This window comes from Martes martes (assembly GCF_963455335.1).
Source record: "Martes martes genome assembly, chromosome: 8".
NCBI classification, from domain to species: domain Eukaryota; kingdom Metazoa; phylum Chordata; class Mammalia; order Carnivora; family Mustelidae; genus Martes; species Martes martes.
The window spans coordinates 55,950,859-55,967,743 of NC_137895.1; the positions used below are offsets into that span (position 1 = coordinate 55,950,859).

Genomic DNA, 16,885 nt, shown 5'->3' on the forward strand with positions numbered 1-16,885 from the left:
TGCTGATCTCTTGGTGCCTGTGGGTAAGAAGCAGGTCAGTTCCTGTCGCTAGAGCCTTCAAGCTAGAAGCTGCAGGGTAGAGTGTCAGGAGATAGCTGGAAAGAACTGGAAACCCAAGACGAGGTTTAGAGCTCTAGGAAACCTCGTCCTTTACTAAGAAACATAGAGAAACACACTTACTAGGTGCCTGCTGCGTGCAGGGTGTCGTAAACAGTTTATTTGTCACAGTAAGCCCGTGAATGAGGTAGTGTCTCCATTTTAAAAATGAGTCTGAAGCTTAGTCACACCAAGGGACTTGCCCAAGATGGCCCAGCGAGTAAGGGATGCATGCAGGGTTCAAATCCTGTCCGTCTGCTGCAAAGCCCATGCTCATTTCACAACCGGCGCTTCCCGTAATACCTGCTATCTCCTTTCGTTACCACTGCAAGCCTCAGGGGCAGTTTCCATTTCCCCGTTTCGCTGAGCAAGAAAGTGAGACTCGAGTGGGGAAGGGACTTGCCAGGTGAGGGGTCCCGCTCGGAGCGGCCGGGGACAGAGCCGGCAGCGGTGTGCACGCGGCGCGGAGGCCGCGGCCCCCGCCTCTCCCCGGCCCCTCTCCGCCGCGCCGCTCCCACCTTCCCAGGTCCCAGCCCCGCGCGCCGCCGGCTGTGAACTACTCTTCCCGGCAGGACGCGGGCGCGCGCACGCGCACCGGGGCCTCCGCCATGGCGACTGTGCTGTCCAGGGCGCTCAAGCTCCCCGGTAAGGAGTCTCAGCCTTGCGACCACCGCCGCCTCCGCGGGGCCTGGGGAGACAAGGAGGCGAGGCTCTGGGGGCGAAGCGGGCCGAGGCCTGGCGGCGTAGCTGCAGGAGCCCGGAGGCGAGCCGGTGCAGCCCCGGCGGGCTGGGGTCTGTCGCCACCAGGGGGCGAGAGGGGCGCACGGCTGGTCGGGGGTCGCGGGCGCGGGGCGAGCCTGGGAGAATCCAGGGAAGGACCGCTGGGGGCACGCGGGGCTCGTGGCAGGGAGCTGGCGGGCGCCGCTGCGGGGGTGACTGTCAGAGCGCGCGTCGCCGCCATCCCAAGGGGAGGGCTGGTGAGGGGAGCATCCTTTGCTGAGGAGCCGCGGACCACGTACCGCCGGGTCCGGGCTCCTTCTACCTTGAGCTGGCCCTGGGAACGAGGGGGGACAAGGGGGACAGGGGCGGCAGGAAGCGGGCCACCCTCTGGAGCAGCCCCTCCACTTAACGACACTGACGCAGCCGTGAGGTAGGTGGGACAGGTGCTTACCCCTTCTAGTTTTACAGAAGAGGAAAATGAGACTTATTTGGTTCATTGACTTGTCCAAGGCCGCGCAGACAGTATGGGAAAAACCTGGACTACAACGTCGGGGTCTTTTGAATCTTGGGCTTTTGATTCCGCTTGGTCAGCCTTTGGCTGTCGAGGCTAAGCATTTAGGAGGGAAATGATTCGGCACTTGCAAATTGCACGTAAATTGTGGAATATTCTTTAGGGAAGCTCTTGTGGTGATGACAACTTGAGCTAATTCAGTACTTTGGGCAGCAGCTCCAAGCTTTTTTTTTTTTTTTTTTTTTTTTAATTTTCTCTTAAACCCCCAGAATGAGACGGTGCTGCTACAAACTTGCTATTTTAATAAAAGTATATTTATCTGCCCAAATAAATCTTAAACGTTAGGGCTTCTAAGAATTTTATGGTTCTACCTAAATAAGTTTTAAACTTTAAGCTATAAACATTTATTTGCTGATAATTTAAGGTGATAGTGGGAAAAGCAGGTGTTGGTAGGAAAAACAGTTGCTTTCACTGGCATCATTGGAAAGGGCTAGTTGGGTGTCTGGTGGATATCCATCAACGTGCTGCAAGGGGATCACAGGGACCTTATTCTTGGGGCGCCTGGGTGGCTCAGCGGGTTAAGCTTCTGCCTTCAGCTCAGGTCATGATCTCAGGGTCCTGGGATTGAGCCCCATATCGGGCTCCCTGCTCAACAGGGATCCTGCTTCTCCCTCTCTCTCTGCCTTCTTGTGATTCTCTCTGGCAAATAAATAAATAAAATCTTAAAAAAAAAAAAAAGGGAGTTTCCAGTCTGCTGCATTGTGCCATGGATGACACCAGGTTGGGTATGAATTTGCATTTCTGTCCCCAGACTTAATGACCTCAGAGGTTTGTTTCCACCCCGCCCCCCATAGGCTCCTGCGAACATTGGAAGAAACATTGATAATATCTATCTTGAAATGTGTATGTAACAATGAAATGAAGTGGGGGATGTATCCCTTTACCTGCAGGATTATCTTTAAAGAGAGTATCTTTGTCCTTTGTGTAGGATGATTTCCTCCCTGGGGGTAATGAGGTGCAGACATATTTAGCTTTGTTTCTTTTCTCTTTTAGATTCATTTTCTTCCCCCATCCCACCCCAGCATAGATAATTGTTCTCTAAGGAGAAAATCCGGGAAAATCGCTTTCGAAACTCTTGAGCTCTTTTGCATTCTCACATCCTACCCTGTGTCATTATTACTCCCTGGAGTATCCAGTTGCAGAAACTTGGTCAGCTGACAGGATAGGGAAAGTACAGTCTGGTCTTTGGGCCTGTGTTTGGACAGGTATGTTTGATACTTTTTAGGGCCCAGAAACATTGGCGATGTGTTCTTTTCTGTGAGGCAGGTTGTGGTTTGTTGTTGTTGGTTTTGTTTGTTTTTTATCCTTTTGCTTGCCTCCCTTTTGCCCTTTCTCCCCACTGGCCTAAATAACAATTTTTAGCTTTTGTATTAGGTAGAAGTAGCTTTCCTAGAGCTCTTTTTGGGATACCCTGTCCTTGGGACTGTGAGGCTGCTGTCCTGTGTAGGCTACTGTGTTATGTTACTTTAGTGAATGTCTTCTCTCTCTCTTTTTTAATTGAAGTCTAATTGATATATCCTATTAATTTTAGGTGTACCATATAATGATTTGATATTTGTATATATTGCAAAATGATCACCACCATGACATCCTCACTATTTCTATGTGACAAGAATGGTGACTAAGAGCATGAGACAGCCTTGGGCTCCAATCTGGTCTTCACCAGATTAGTTACTTAACCTCTTTAAGTGTTAGTTTCTTCACATGTAACAGTACCGTTATTATGGAACATTCACTATATGCTACACATTCTGCTACATATCCAGCTTATGGGGTTATTTGGTTCAGTAGAAGAAATGGATGTACTGAAGAGATTTGTGTACCTTTGACACATGTTAGTTATTCAGCTTTAGCTCTTATTACTCTTATTATCATCTTCATTAGCACCATGCCCATTTACAAATGTGATACCTGAAGGAAGGCCTGATGCAATCATAAGCTAATGACAGATGTCATCAGCCTTGTGAAGAAAGAGCCGTTTCTTGGAGTCTGTTTCAGAGTCCCATCCCCTTCCACTAAGCTCAAGACGGAAGGATATTTGGCTCCCATACATACAGTGAGGTTAATTAGTAACAGAAGGACATATGACATTCATAAAACAGCCTGGCAAACAACTTATCTTAAGTATATTTTTTTTAGTCCATTTTAAAGTTTGAAGGTCAAATACTGAAGGAACGATCAGAGCACAATGTTACTGTAATGATTTGTTTTAGTATGTGTAATTTGGAATCATTATATGCCCTTGGATAATCTAATCCATAAGGTAGATTATTTATCTTTAGTTGCTGTAGAATGTATGGTATAGTCTATGTAAAGTATAATACCTATCACAGAATTGTGTATATTATAGTGTTTTCCTGAAGGTGTCTGAGGATGATACAGTTGCATCTTCTTCCTGTTTTCTTTTGTACCATGGTGGGAATGCTGTTTGACTGGCATTCGGTCTTCCTAGGAGGAAAAGTGAGTTGTGGAAAGCTCATTTATATTCATGTATTATGAAATCAGCATCCTCTTCTTTATTCTTTGAAAACCTTGCATTGATTAAAAATGTGAGTGGTGGCTGAAATTAGCACAGAAAAGAGTGCTATGTGCTGTGGAGCCTGGATTCGATGTCCAGCTCCTTAGCACGATTGTAACTTTGGGCACACAATCCCTTGTCTTTCGGTGAATAGATAGCAAAACTATTTACTTGGGAGTTGTCTGATCAAAGCTTGCAGTCAGCAAGAATTAAGCTGAGGTTTGTCTCTGTAATGTCAAAAATATACTATCTTTTAATAATACGTTACCACAGAGAAGTTAGCCTGATTGTTGTTTCCATCCTTAGCGACTTGATTCTTCCCCCACCTCCCACCTGGCTGCTCCTATAATTCATATGATTCTTTTTTTGTACTTGAAGTTCAGCACTTCTACTGTGATATGTTTCAATATTGATTATTCTGTAGCAGTTTTTCTTGGGACTCCGTGTACTCCCTCTCTCAGGTCTTGCTCTATTACGGGAGCTTTTTTGGTCCGTCTTCTAAAATTACTGTTTTTGGTGCCATTTCCTTTTCTTTTCTCTTCAGTTCCCCGTATATTGCATCACCTTTGCTCTCTCTCCTGGCTTTTCTAGTCTTTTTTTTAAAAAGCCTTAATCTTTTCAGTGGGAGACACACAGATAGTCTGGGCACTTCCTTCAAAGCCATAATGTCTGGATTTGAATCCTTGCCCTGCAGCTTATTTGCTGTTTAACTCTGGGCCAGTTACTTGAACTTGAAACCTCATCCTGAAAATGGAGATAATAGTATGTCTATCTCCAAGAGTTGTTATGCAGATTTCTGGAGATAAGACAGTGAAAGGGTTTGGAAGAATGCACAGAGAGGAGGGGCTTGGAACTGCCAGCTCTTGTTTCCATTTTATTTTTACTGGTTTTTGAAGATTCTGCCCTTTCTATTTCTGACTCTTTGCAGGCACGTCTGCTCTCTTTGCTCATCCCTCTAAGGGTATCTTTTCTAAAATTGTTTTATTATTTTCTTCCATTGTTTTTCTGAGCCCTGCTTGCTTACTTCTCATCTTCCCTATGGAGTTGTCATTTCTTCTTAGAAATATTCTGTTTCTTTCTGTGAGCCCTTATTTCATAGAAGACTGTTTCCTTTCCTTTCTTGGATTCCATAGTGAAGCGTCTGTTCCTTATTCCTTCCATGTTGTGGCATCACTCGCCCAGCATCGGTTCCTTGGCAGATTTTGTTTGCTATGTTCTGTTGTAACTTCTTTCTTGGATATCTGCAGAACTTTGTAGTAGCTTATAGAACGAGTACTCGTCCTATAAGGATGGATGGCTTCTTTCTGATTACAGATCATATTTAATGGTCAGTTGTTTTACGGCTAGTTTTTGGCTGACAGGCAGGCAGAGGCTGGGGCCTGGTGAGTGAGCAAGGGCAGTGAGAAGCTAGAATTTAATCTAATGGGACCCAGCCTGTTAAAAATAAATAAATAAATAAATAAATAAGAGAAAAATCCCTTTCTTCACGACTGATTGATCACAGCTGTTTCCTTACCCGTCAAACCGACAGCCTGTTTTTTGTAAAGCCTTTCTCATTTCATCTTATCTCCCCTTTGTTTCTGTGGTGTTGAGTGGGACTCAGTGATGCCTTTGGGACACCAGACTTCGTCCTTCTGAGAAAGAGATAAGTGCTTTGGCTGTATAACCGTGGTACAAGAGAGGTAATTTATTGGTTAGGACCATGGACTGTAATCAAATTGCCTGGGTTTGAATCCTGGCTCTTTTTCTTCCTAGTTCTGTGATCTTATGCAACTCACTTCTCTATGTTTTCATTTTCTTTTTGATACAGTGGGGTTACAGGGTTGTCATGAGGATTAAATGAATTAACATGTAAGTGCTTAGTCTGGTGCCCAGAATAGTAGGTACTGAGTACTTTCCTGTTACCATCATCGCTGTCGTTGTTGTTGTCATTATTAACTCTGTGAACTATGCTCCTTGTTGGAGACCTGAGACCATGTGCCCACTCTTACTGTGCTTCTTTGATTGGGTACAAGTTTTGTTGCATTTGGCAATTTTTCATAAATTGTAGTTTGGGGATGTGGCTCTTTTTTTTTCTTCCTGTTTTTATTACCTCCCCTCCCCAGTTTTTAGGAAGGATACTAACAGAAATGTATTCCTTTGCCATTATCTACTGGAAGCATATAATCTTTTATTTTTTAAAGATTCCTTTATTTTAGAATTGGGGCAGCAGAGAGAAAGGGAGAGAATTTCAAGAAGACTGCCTGCTGAGCATGGAGCCCAGTGTGGGGCTGGATCACAAGACCCTTGAGATCATGACCTGAGACAAAATCAAGAATTAGGCACTTGGCTGACTGAGACACCCAGGTGCCCTGCAAATTATTTTTAGTAAAGATTTTACTAAAAATTAGCTTTAGTAAAGATTTTACTAGTTTCTGTAGCACATGCAGCCAAGTTCTCTACCTATGATGGTGTGTGATATCATAAAAATGCATTTCCTTTAAACTGTTTTGTTGGCCAGTATTTTAGTAATGATTTTACTTTGATTATTTTAGGCTGGTATGTCTGTTGCAAGGTGACAGCTGACTAGCAAGATTAAATTTAAGTATCAATGCTGAATTTTTCACTTGATGCTAAAGATCCAGTTGTACTATTATATAAGATGGCTTGAGTGTATGTAGAAGATACTTTGGAGTTTGAGTTGAATCAGTTGCGTGATGTGACTGCCAAGAAAGCTGGCAAGGTCTTAGGTTACAGTAATTGAATTGTAGTGTACCCTCTGGACTAGGGAGGGCAAGCTGCTCTGGTCAGAATGCACCCTGGGGATCGGAACCAGTTCCGAGAACCATACTGTAAGAAGCACTGACATATCACATTGTGTCCAGAGAAGAGTGAACAGGATGTTGTGGATATGTGAAACAGTGCTTCCTCAAGTAATGAGTTGAAAGAGGTGGAGACATTGAACCTGGAGAAGAGAAGATGGGGTGGGCAGTTGGGAGGAATAGTGCCAACAATAATAATAGATGCTGGAATTTGTTTGTTTGTTTGTTTAATTTGAGAGAGAGAGCATGAGCAGGAGGATGGGAGGGGCAGAAGGAGAGGGAGAGATTGAATCCCAAGCACTGCTCCATGCTCAGCTGGACATGGGTCTGGATCTTAGGACCCTGAGATCATGACCTGAGCTAAAGTCAAGAGTCAGTCGCTCAGCTGACTGGGCCACCCAGGTGCTCCTAGAAGCTGACATTTATCAAATGCCACAGTAAGCCAGACACTAAAGGCCTTGCATATGTTGTCTTATTTAATTCTTAAAAACAGTCATATGAGGTAGGAAAAATAATTACCATTTCAGAAATGGAAAGAATAAGGCTTAGTAAAGCTAAGAAATTTAATCAAGGTCACATGGCTAATAAGGGATAGAGCCAAGATTTGACTGTTTGTCAGCTTGCAAAGACTTAAATTCTTAAATACCATAGCTTATGTTTCTCATGATTGGTATTTTCAAGTTTTGAAGGATTTGCATGTGGAAGAGGGGTCCCAGATAGTAGAACCAGGACTGATGATTGGCAAATGCCCAGAAATAAATTCTTGAATCAGTGTGTGAAACTGCTTTCTGGATTGGAGAGCCGTGAATTCCCTCATGCTAAGTGACTGCTTGGTGGGTGTTTGATTATGTGATCTTTAAAGTCTCCTCCTACCCTGAGATTTGGGGCTGCCATCTATGTTTTCCTCTTTGTCAGATTTAAAAAAAAAATTTAAACATTTTAAAATTGTGGTAAAATACACATAAAATTTATGATCTCAGTTATTTTTAAATACACAGTTTAGTATTGTTAAGTATATTCACAGTGTTGTGCAGCCAATCTCCAGAACTTTCTCATCTTGCAAAGCTGAGACCCATTTTTTGATACTTTGAATCATGTCATTTTGCTTTTATGAAAGACCTGTTTTTACTAACCTAGAGAAATCCTAAGAGGATTCCTTTTTTTATAAAAAAGGCAAAAGGCAAAAACAGTAAAAAAATAAAAATAAAAAACAGCAACAACAACAAAGTGAAAACAGTATTCAGCGTTTGTTCTGCAGCAGGTCATTGCAGCAGCGGTGCTCAGCCCCACCCTCAGCAGTGAGGGGGCCCCTGCCCAGCTCCTTCCCCTGGGAGCCACACTCAGCATCCCAGCCTCAAGCCTCTAGAGCCTTGAATTGTGTCTGTGAGCATCTGTGCTTGATCTGCATTTATTTTGTGCATCTTTTAGCAAGATGTATCCTGAGTTTTCAGAAAAGCCTAGGAGAGGTTATTGCTTGGGTCTGGGAAAGCTCAAAAGTTTTTCCTTGTAAATTAATGGTATTTGCTTCTTCGCTTTATGCTATTTTAGCTTACAAGGAGTTCGATAAGAACCCTCTACTTTGGGATAGTGAGGGAAACCTGTGCCCATCAAATATTAGCAACTCCCCATTTACCCTCACTCCCAGGCCCCAGAGACCACATTTTACTTTGTTTCAGTGAATTTGACTACTCTGGATAGATACCTCATGTACGAATCATGCAGTATTTGTCCTTTTGTTATTGTCTTATTTCACTTAGCACAATGTCTTGTGGCATGTGTTAAATTTCTTTACTTTTTAAGGCTTGGTCATACTCCACTGGATGTATATACCACATTTTTAATCCCATCAGGTATATTCTTTTAAAAAAAAACTTTAAAAAGTTTTAGAATTAATATTGTTGCAGCAGCCTATGGTTGTGTTTAGAAATTATTATAACTAAAGGTATATGGGACAGTTAGGGAATGGTATATCCTAATTACTGGAAGAGTATACTGTTTTTTTTTATTAATTAATTTATTTTAATAAACATATAATGTATTTTTATCCCCAGGGGTACAGGTCTGTGAATCGCCAGGTTTACACATTTCACAGGGGTATACTATTTTGAATTCAGTTCTTAATAATTCTTATAATTTGTGCCTTTAAAAATCAAATCCAGTATTTGTTGGATAAAATGAAAAGCTTTGAAAGTGAAAATACATAGAAGTTTCTAGTTAATAGAATGCCAGTTTGCTCAGTATCTTCTGTGGGTTTTCTTTGTAGAATATTTAATGTTATAAATATTTCTGTGTAATGTTTATTTTTAATCAAATATTTATTGACGTTCTATGTACCAAGCGCCAAGCTTTACACTAAAGATTGTACTTCCCATATTAGTTTCCATGTAGTGTTTTATTGCTTCATTTTATGTCTTGAGTAAACAAGACATAAAACATGAAGTGATATCAGCAAGATAACAGTGACCAGAGGCAGAGATTTACATCAAGAATTATTCTTTCTTCCTTTTTAATTAGCTGGGCTGCATCTTCTTTTTTATATGTCTTCTTAATAAAAGATTTAACCATAGAGTTTATATTAGCACAGCTTACCATGTAATTTCCAAAACGAGAAATTTTTTCTTGGTTTTTGCTTGGTTATAGCATGAACAACAGGCATAAAATTGTTCAGTGCTTGGCAGCCGGTGCCAAGGAGTGACTTGGGAGGAGGTGTGCTTAAGCTCTCCTGTAATTTTCCCCTTTCCCCCACCCCAAATAAATGTAGTGTCTAAGTAAAAACAGGGTGCTTGTTGTATAAGCCAGCTTTGGGTCAGGTCCTGTACCTCTGCATTCCTGTTTGGTCCCTCCCCTCCTAGAACACTTGCTCAGAATAGCATTTTTTAGTGTAAACACTGTTTACTGAAACATGTGCTGACAGGGCATCGGAATTAATCATAGGAAGCTCAGAAGTGAGTTTTTAGTGAGACGTCTCCAGGTGACATTTAGTGTTCAACTTCCCAAGTTGTTTCATGGAGACAAGTGGGAAGCCGCAAATATCCGACTGTGAGAAGCAGTGTACAGAGAACTATTCTAAAGGTTAGGCAAGTTCCAGGAAAGATTGAAACATCACAGATCTAAGAAAATCAAAGGGAATATGCAAATTAGGTATATGGGAGGTTGATACAAGAGCCGTCTTCTGATTCAGAGAAATTAAGAGAGTGTTTTTGGTTTTTGGCTTTTGGTTTTTTCCCAAACTAAAAAGGTATTTGAGGGGTGCCTGGGTGGCTCTGTCAGTTATAACTGCGTTCAGCTCAGGTCATGATCTCACGGTCCTGGGATCAAGCCTGGCATCTGGCTCCCTGCTTCTTGGGGAGCCTGCTTCTCTCTCTTCTCTGCCTCTCCCCTTGTTGTGCTGTCTTTCTCAAATAAATAAATAAAGTCTTTTAAAATAATAATTAAAAAGGTATTTGAAATTTACCACTTTCTCTGTTTCCTTTCCACTTTTCTTTTCTATTCTTTTTTTTTTTTTTTAAAGATTTTATTTATTTATTTGACAGACAGAGATCACAAGTAGGCAGAGAGGCAGGCGGAGGGGGGTGGAGCAGGTTCCCTGCTGAGCAGAGAGCCCAATGTGGGGCTGGATCCCAGGACCCTGGGATCATGACCTGGGCTGAAAGCAGATACTTTAACCCACTGAGCCACCTAGGCGCCCCTCCTTTCCAATTTTCTTAAGCTCATGAAAGCAGTAATTCTAGAAAACTGATTTTCATTTCCCTCCCATTCTTCTCCTTACAGATAGCCATCAAGTTCTAAACTTGTAAACGTAATTGGTTTTGTTTTCTGTGTTTTCTTTTAGGTGTTCACAGTTGCCATGCAGTTGGTAAGGGTTTCTCCTTTCTAGTTTGCCCTGACGCTCTGTCTTTCTGTGTTTCAGGGAAGAAGAGCCCAGACCTAGGGGAGTATGACCCCCTCACACAGGCCGATAGTGACGAGAGCGAGGATGATCTTGTTCTCAACTTGCAGCAGAAGAATGGAGGAGTCAAAAACGGGAAGAGCCCTCTGGGAGAAGTGCCAGAGCCTGACTCAGATGCTGAAGCTGTGGGGGCTGCAAAGCCACATCTTTCAGAGGTCGCCACAGAGGGATACCCCTCGGAGCCCCTTGGAGGCCTGGAGCAGAAGGCAACCTCTTCCATCGTGTCTTATGTGCGCACCTCTGTCTTTCTGCTAACTTTGGTCATCTCCATGATCCTGGTGCTCGTATGTGCTTTCCTGATCCCCTGTCCCCCCAGAGATCTGCACAGCACTTGGAGCCGCCACCTGGGCCCCCAGGGAGGTGAGTTGTAGGATTTCTCGCCCCAATTCTGTAAAATTTCGTGATTACCTGTAATTCTGTAAAACTTCTGGTTACGTTGAAAATTCCCTCCTACTACAAATAAATGTGTATCCTATAGCATCTCTCTCCCCATGTGTGGAGGTGGTTAGGAGGTTAAGATTGGAAATAAAACAAAAAGATAGATTGATACAGCTCGAGAGGATCACTGCCCTGTTGTGTTTCTGTTGGCGTTGGCCTTAATTAGATGCAGAAAGGACAGAGTGTTGGTTTCCTGGGTCCCCGCAGTGCAGCCAACCCTGTTAGGAGGAGAGAACAAAGCTGTAGGTCAGGCTGTTGACCAAGAAGAGTTAAGGCTCAGGGCCTGGGCAAACCAGAGGCTGGGGCTTTCGTAGGACCCTCAGGCATTTGTTGATTATAGGAGCCTGACCTGGTTTGAATTTTAAAATAATTTCAAGTAAAATCAACTTGCTTTCTTGCAGTAAGTTTTCTTTCTTGCTCCTAATGGTTGGGGAGGTACCACCCAAGTGGTTCTAGCTATTGTGTCTCATTCTGGAGCAGGTTTCTTTAAAACGGCTTGCTCTGGGTCAGCAATGGGGGTTACATCTCAGCTGTGAGTGCTGAGCAGTCTTGTGTTTTGTCAACTTCATGGGGGTGACGGGGTTCAGAACACACCAACCCGAAATACGTCACTTTGGCATATTGTTTATTTTGAACTGAAGGCACATGAATAACAACAGATGCAAGAAGGGCACTCTGACCTTGACCTTTAATTCTTCCTGGAAGGCAGGAGATGAAACTCCCATGGGCAAGATGCCCTCGCAGTACCAGGAGGAAAGAAACATTCTCATCAACAGAGACGGGGAGTTGAGGCCGAAGTCTGTACAAACAGACCTTGTTAAAATAACTCTTACCTTCCTGTAGTCTCTGGATCCATGTTCGTTCCCCTTCCAGGGCTGCTGCTCTTTGTTCAATGAGTACAGAAGCCCTGAGGCCTCACCACCTCTGCTCCAGGCCTTTATGTTCCTGTGGGGGCTCCCATGGACATGGGGAATCTTATTAAATAAATTTGAGTCCTTTCCTCTTCTTAATCTCTCTTATTAATCAGTTATCTCGTTATCTCTCCTGTTACTCAGTCCCAGCTAGAAACCCTAAGAGGGTAGAGGAGAAGTTTTTCCTCCCCTACAATACTCCCAGATCCCTACATCATCTTGATCTAGATATATTTTACCTTTGACAAGTCACTGATCCCAGCTGATTCAGCTTCGGATCAGTTCTGTGATCTCACTGTTACTGTCTTTCTCAAGGCAAAACTGAGTAGATGTGACTTACAGTGTATTCCCACCACATAGGAGATCTCTCACTTCGTTTTTTGATGGGTCTATTTTTTTTTTTTTTTGAAGATTTTATTTGTTTATTTGCAAGAGGGAGCAGAGATAGGGAGAGAGAGCATGAGTGGGGAAGAGAGGGAGAAGCAGGCTCCCGCTGGGCAGGGAGCCTGACAAGGGGCTCAATGCGGGACTTAATCCCAGAACCCTGGGATCATGACCTGAGCCAAAGGCAGATGCTTAGCTGACTGAACTACCCACGTGCCCCCCTTTTTTGATGGTTCTAAGTGAGCTCTTATAACATTTGTATATGGTGTAAAGACTAGGAACAGGTTATTGGTGTACCCACCACTGAGTTTTTAAGAAATCGGACATTGAGGTGCCTGGGTGGCTCAGTCGGTTAGGCATCAGGCTCTTGATTTCAGCTCAGTCATAATCTCAAGGTCCTGGGATCAAGCCCCGTGTTGGGCTCCATGCTTAGCAGGGAGTCTGCTTGAGAATTCTCTCCCTCCCTTTCCTTCTACCCCTGCCCCTACCATTCCTGCTCTCTCTCCCCCTGTCAGTCTCTAAAATAAATAAATCTAAAAAAAAAAACAAAACAAAAAACAAAGAAATAGGATATTATAAAGACCATCGAAACTCCCATGTGTCTCTCCTTACCAAAGCTACCTCTTCCTGCCAAAGAGTTCTACCATCCTGAGTTTTGAGTCATTATACTTTCTGCTAAAGTTTTACGACATGGTAAAATAATTTTGCCTATTTTGAATTTTATATAAATGTAATTAAGCAGTCTTCTGTGACTTGTTTTTAGCATGTTCATAAAAGCATTTTATAGACATCGGTATTGATGCCGTGTAACTAGAGCTTATTCATGTTTTCCACTGTCTCATTTCCCATGATGTGGAGAGCCTGTGGTTTATTGGTCCATTTTACTGTTGATGAACATTTTGGTGGCTTCTGTTTTTTAAAAAAATCATTATTGCCGCTAGGAAGATTCCTGTGCATTTTTCCTTATACAATATGTAAGAATTTCTCTTGGCCATTAACTTACAACTGATATTGCTAGGTCATACGGTGTGTGCATGTGCCATCCTAGTAGTTTATGTTAAATCATTTTCCATGGTGGTTTTACCGGTTTACACTTTCACCAGCCATGCGTTGGGTTCTCTCCATATTTGGCAGACATCCTCTGACTCTACACTGTCGAGGGGCAGGACAGCACTGCCTACCTTGTCTCTGCCCAGCTGGAAGTCCAGGCTCTTCGAGGCCTCCACTGACACCACTCTGGCAGGGGTGGGGGTCTGCCTCATTAATGCGGGGTTGGGTAGAACTGTAGGCTTCCCTGCTGTGTGGAAGACCCTAGGTGGGGAGGAAAGTCCTGGCTCCCCACCTGGCCTTCTCTGACATGACCTGGGTTGGGAGATGAAGGGGTACCTTCCTGTAGCTGGGCAAAGGTGGAAATCTAGGCTCCCATTTAGGCTTTGTTGTGGGGCTGGGGCCACAGTTCTCTCTGTGTGGCATTGGGTTGGAGTAGAACATTTGTGATCTAAAACTTTTTCTGTCCTGCTATGCTGTTCCTTTCTTGGACCTTCAGCTAGAGGAGTCAGCTTTTCTTGGGCCTTTTTTGTCTGTACCTGTTGGCATTTCTGGGTTGCCACCTTCTGTAGCACCTTGTCTGGGACATGGAAGGCCAAAAGAAAACCCGGGTTGGGGGTTCATCACCTTGTCATTCCTTGGGCTTCTCAATCCCTAGCCAACCTACCTTCTCCCCACCTTAGCGTGTTCTTCCATTTGTGTGCTCTGTAATGCTCAGGGAGTTTAGGTATACTTAGAGGAAGAGACGGAATTGTGTATACTCTATCTTATCTAGGAACCAGGAGTCTGCCGCGTTTTTATGAAGGTGCTGGCAGTGCCATGTGTCTGTTCCCTTTCTAACCTGGAGCAGAGAACTGTTTTGTGGTGACTTAACTCAGGACTTTTTTTGTTTTTTATGTGTTTATCAGGTGGGGACCTGTCTCCATTGGAATTGGCTGATGTGAATGGAGACGGCCTGCGTGATGTCCTTCTCTCCTTTGTAACTTCAAGGAATGGGAGTGCAGTCGGTAAGAGACATGCATGTGTTTTAGAGGCTACTACAGGAGAAGCTCAGTGATTGCAGGGGCTGTGACTTAAGAGAAAGTGTCAGGGTTGTGTCCTGAAGGGCACTGTAGAAAAGGGTCTGGAGTGAACAGAAAGTCATCATGGGTCTATCATACATGACAGAAAGCTCCTGCGTATCAGTAAAGCTTATTTAAAGAAATGATGGAGATCTGCGGCTGGAAGGAATCTTAGTAGTCATCCAGTCCCATGAAGAAGGGAGGATCCAGAGAAGTGACTTGCAATGAACAGCATTAGTTCTTAAGGTTCTTGAGTTTTCTCCCAGCCAATTTTCCATTGCTTCTTAGATTATAGTAAATGTTGACACAATCCACCTTCCCAACCACAGTAGAAAAGCTTCTTGTTCATCTTCTAAAATATTTTTACCCATATTATCATGGCTGTGTGCTTTCTTTTTACTGATTCTGTTTACTCCTTTCTCTCTGCTCTCCATCCTGCTGTTTGCTTTGGAAGGCTGACCAGTACACATTATGTCAACAGGCTCCCTTGCCTGCCAGTTTCCTGTTGGGTTTGGCCAATGGGGAGCCTAGGCAAGAAACTGGAGGAGAGGAAATGAGTGGGGAGAGAGGGCATTTATTCTCTTGGCTTCCTCCCCTCCAGGGTGACCTCAGGCCAGCTACATCCTTGATCCTAGATCACATCCTCTCTAATGGTGGTCTTCTTATAGGACTTTCTTTTTCTGGATTCCAGGAATCACTTCCTCTCCTGTCTTTTTGGGACTAGGAGTGATTACATTCTGAGGGACTGTGCTATCTCTCATGGTTTCTCTATACCCTGACACATCTTTGTAAATAATCTCTTTATTAAACCTTATACAACTTAACCTAATTGAGTGTGCTGATACACATCAGCTGAAAAAAAGAAAAAAGAGGTTGTATTTTCAGCGTGGGTGCACAGGGGCTCCTGGTTTGTCCTGTGGCACCCATTAAAGTGACAGCAACCCACAGTCTGTGAACTGAGACAGTAAGTCTGGTGTGCGGCTGGGGTGCGGTGCCCTGGTAGCTACTCTTTAATGATCCGGGAGCTGGGATAACATCTAGGTATGTTTTGGAGAATTCCAGGCTGCCTGCCTCTCTGGGATTATTAGAAGAACCTTTCTGAGTTTTGTGTAATAGGTAGAAGCAATTTAGGAATAGATGTGTTTACAGAGAGGACCTTCAGCCTAGAAGGTTGACTTTTGGCTTTAATTGACTTTAATTACATTTTTTTTTTCTGCCTATGATTCATTAGCTTTTGAAGTAAAAATTTTCCCCAACCACTTTTAGATTTGGAGATCTGTTTTAATCATTTGGTATTTTGCACAGTTTGCTATTTATCAGGACTCGTATGGCAAGGCTATGGGTTTGGACATAATATGGGCCAGCCTGATTTGGTTACAGATTATAAAAACAATAGAGCTAAGTGTAAGTGCATAACATATGTTGTGAATGAATTTATCCCTCAACATAATCCAACAGGGTAGGCTAATATTCTTATCCCCTGTTTGCAGATGGGGAAACTGAGACAAGGGAGGTTAAGGAACTGGCTCAGATTCCATACCTGGTAAATGGGAGAGCTGGGATCCAAACGGTGTAGGCTGAGAGACTGTCTGTGGAGTTCATGTGCTTGGCCCCTAAGTTTTCCCAAGTATTCTTGGGAAACTGCTGGGGCTTTATCAGCTGATTCTGTGGGACTCTTGACCAGGAAGATCTACTGATCATTGCTGAGTTGTAATCTTCAGGTTTATTTTTTTATTTTATTTTATTTTATTTATTTATTCGACGGACAGAGATCACAAGCAGGCAGAGAGGCAGGCAGAGAGAGAGGTGGAAGCAGACTCCCTGCTGAGCAGAGAGCCCGATGCGGGGGCTCGATCCTAGGACCCTGGGATCATGACCTGAGCCGAAGGCAGAGGCTTTAACCCACTGAGCCACCCAGGCGCCCCCAGGTTTATTTTTAAAATATTTACTTTTTCTGCTTTCAGGGAACACTTGCTAGCATCAATTAGAATTCAGATATTCCTTTGCTCTGTACATATTTTAGATCAGTCTCACTTTTCTGAGCATGCCTTTCCTTGATTTTTTTTTTTTTTTGGTTGTTGTTCTTAACAATGACTTTCCTATATTCTGGATTTTTGCTCCTTTTATTCAGCAGATGATTGATTGGTTGCTGTATGTGTAGGTGCTGTGTGAGGCACTGAAACTCCAGAAATGAATGGATGGTCTTTATCCTTCAGGATATGACTATTTGGTGGGGGCTGAGGTGACAGACATGGATGCAGGCGTGCTGGGAGGGGTGCAGGATGCGCACAGGGTGGCCTGGAGGGGGTCCACAGCATGTCCTCTGACGTGGGGAATGTGTTGAGCATCTATACTAGGTACTCTGTTGTCAGACTTGGTACCAGGAGTA

General features: G+C 43.5%; 1 protein-coding gene across 1 annotated transcript in view; it reads left to right on the plus strand.

Annotated features, from left to right (window-relative positions):
• The first annotated feature begins 677 nt into the window (after positions 1-677).
• Positions 678-16,885, plus strand: part of FAM234B (family with sequence similarity 234 member B) — a 34,369-nt gene continuing 18,161 nt past the window's right edge. Inside the window, exons 1-3 of the mRNA XM_080811796.1 lie at positions 678-741; positions 10,617-11,015; positions 14,344-14,442. Of these exons, the coding sequence (XP_080667922.1) occupies positions 705-741; positions 10,617-11,015; positions 14,344-14,442 (535 nt within the window). The 5' untranslated portion in view covers positions 678-704. The remainder of the gene's footprint in view (positions 742-10,616; positions 11,016-14,343; positions 14,443-16,885) is intronic.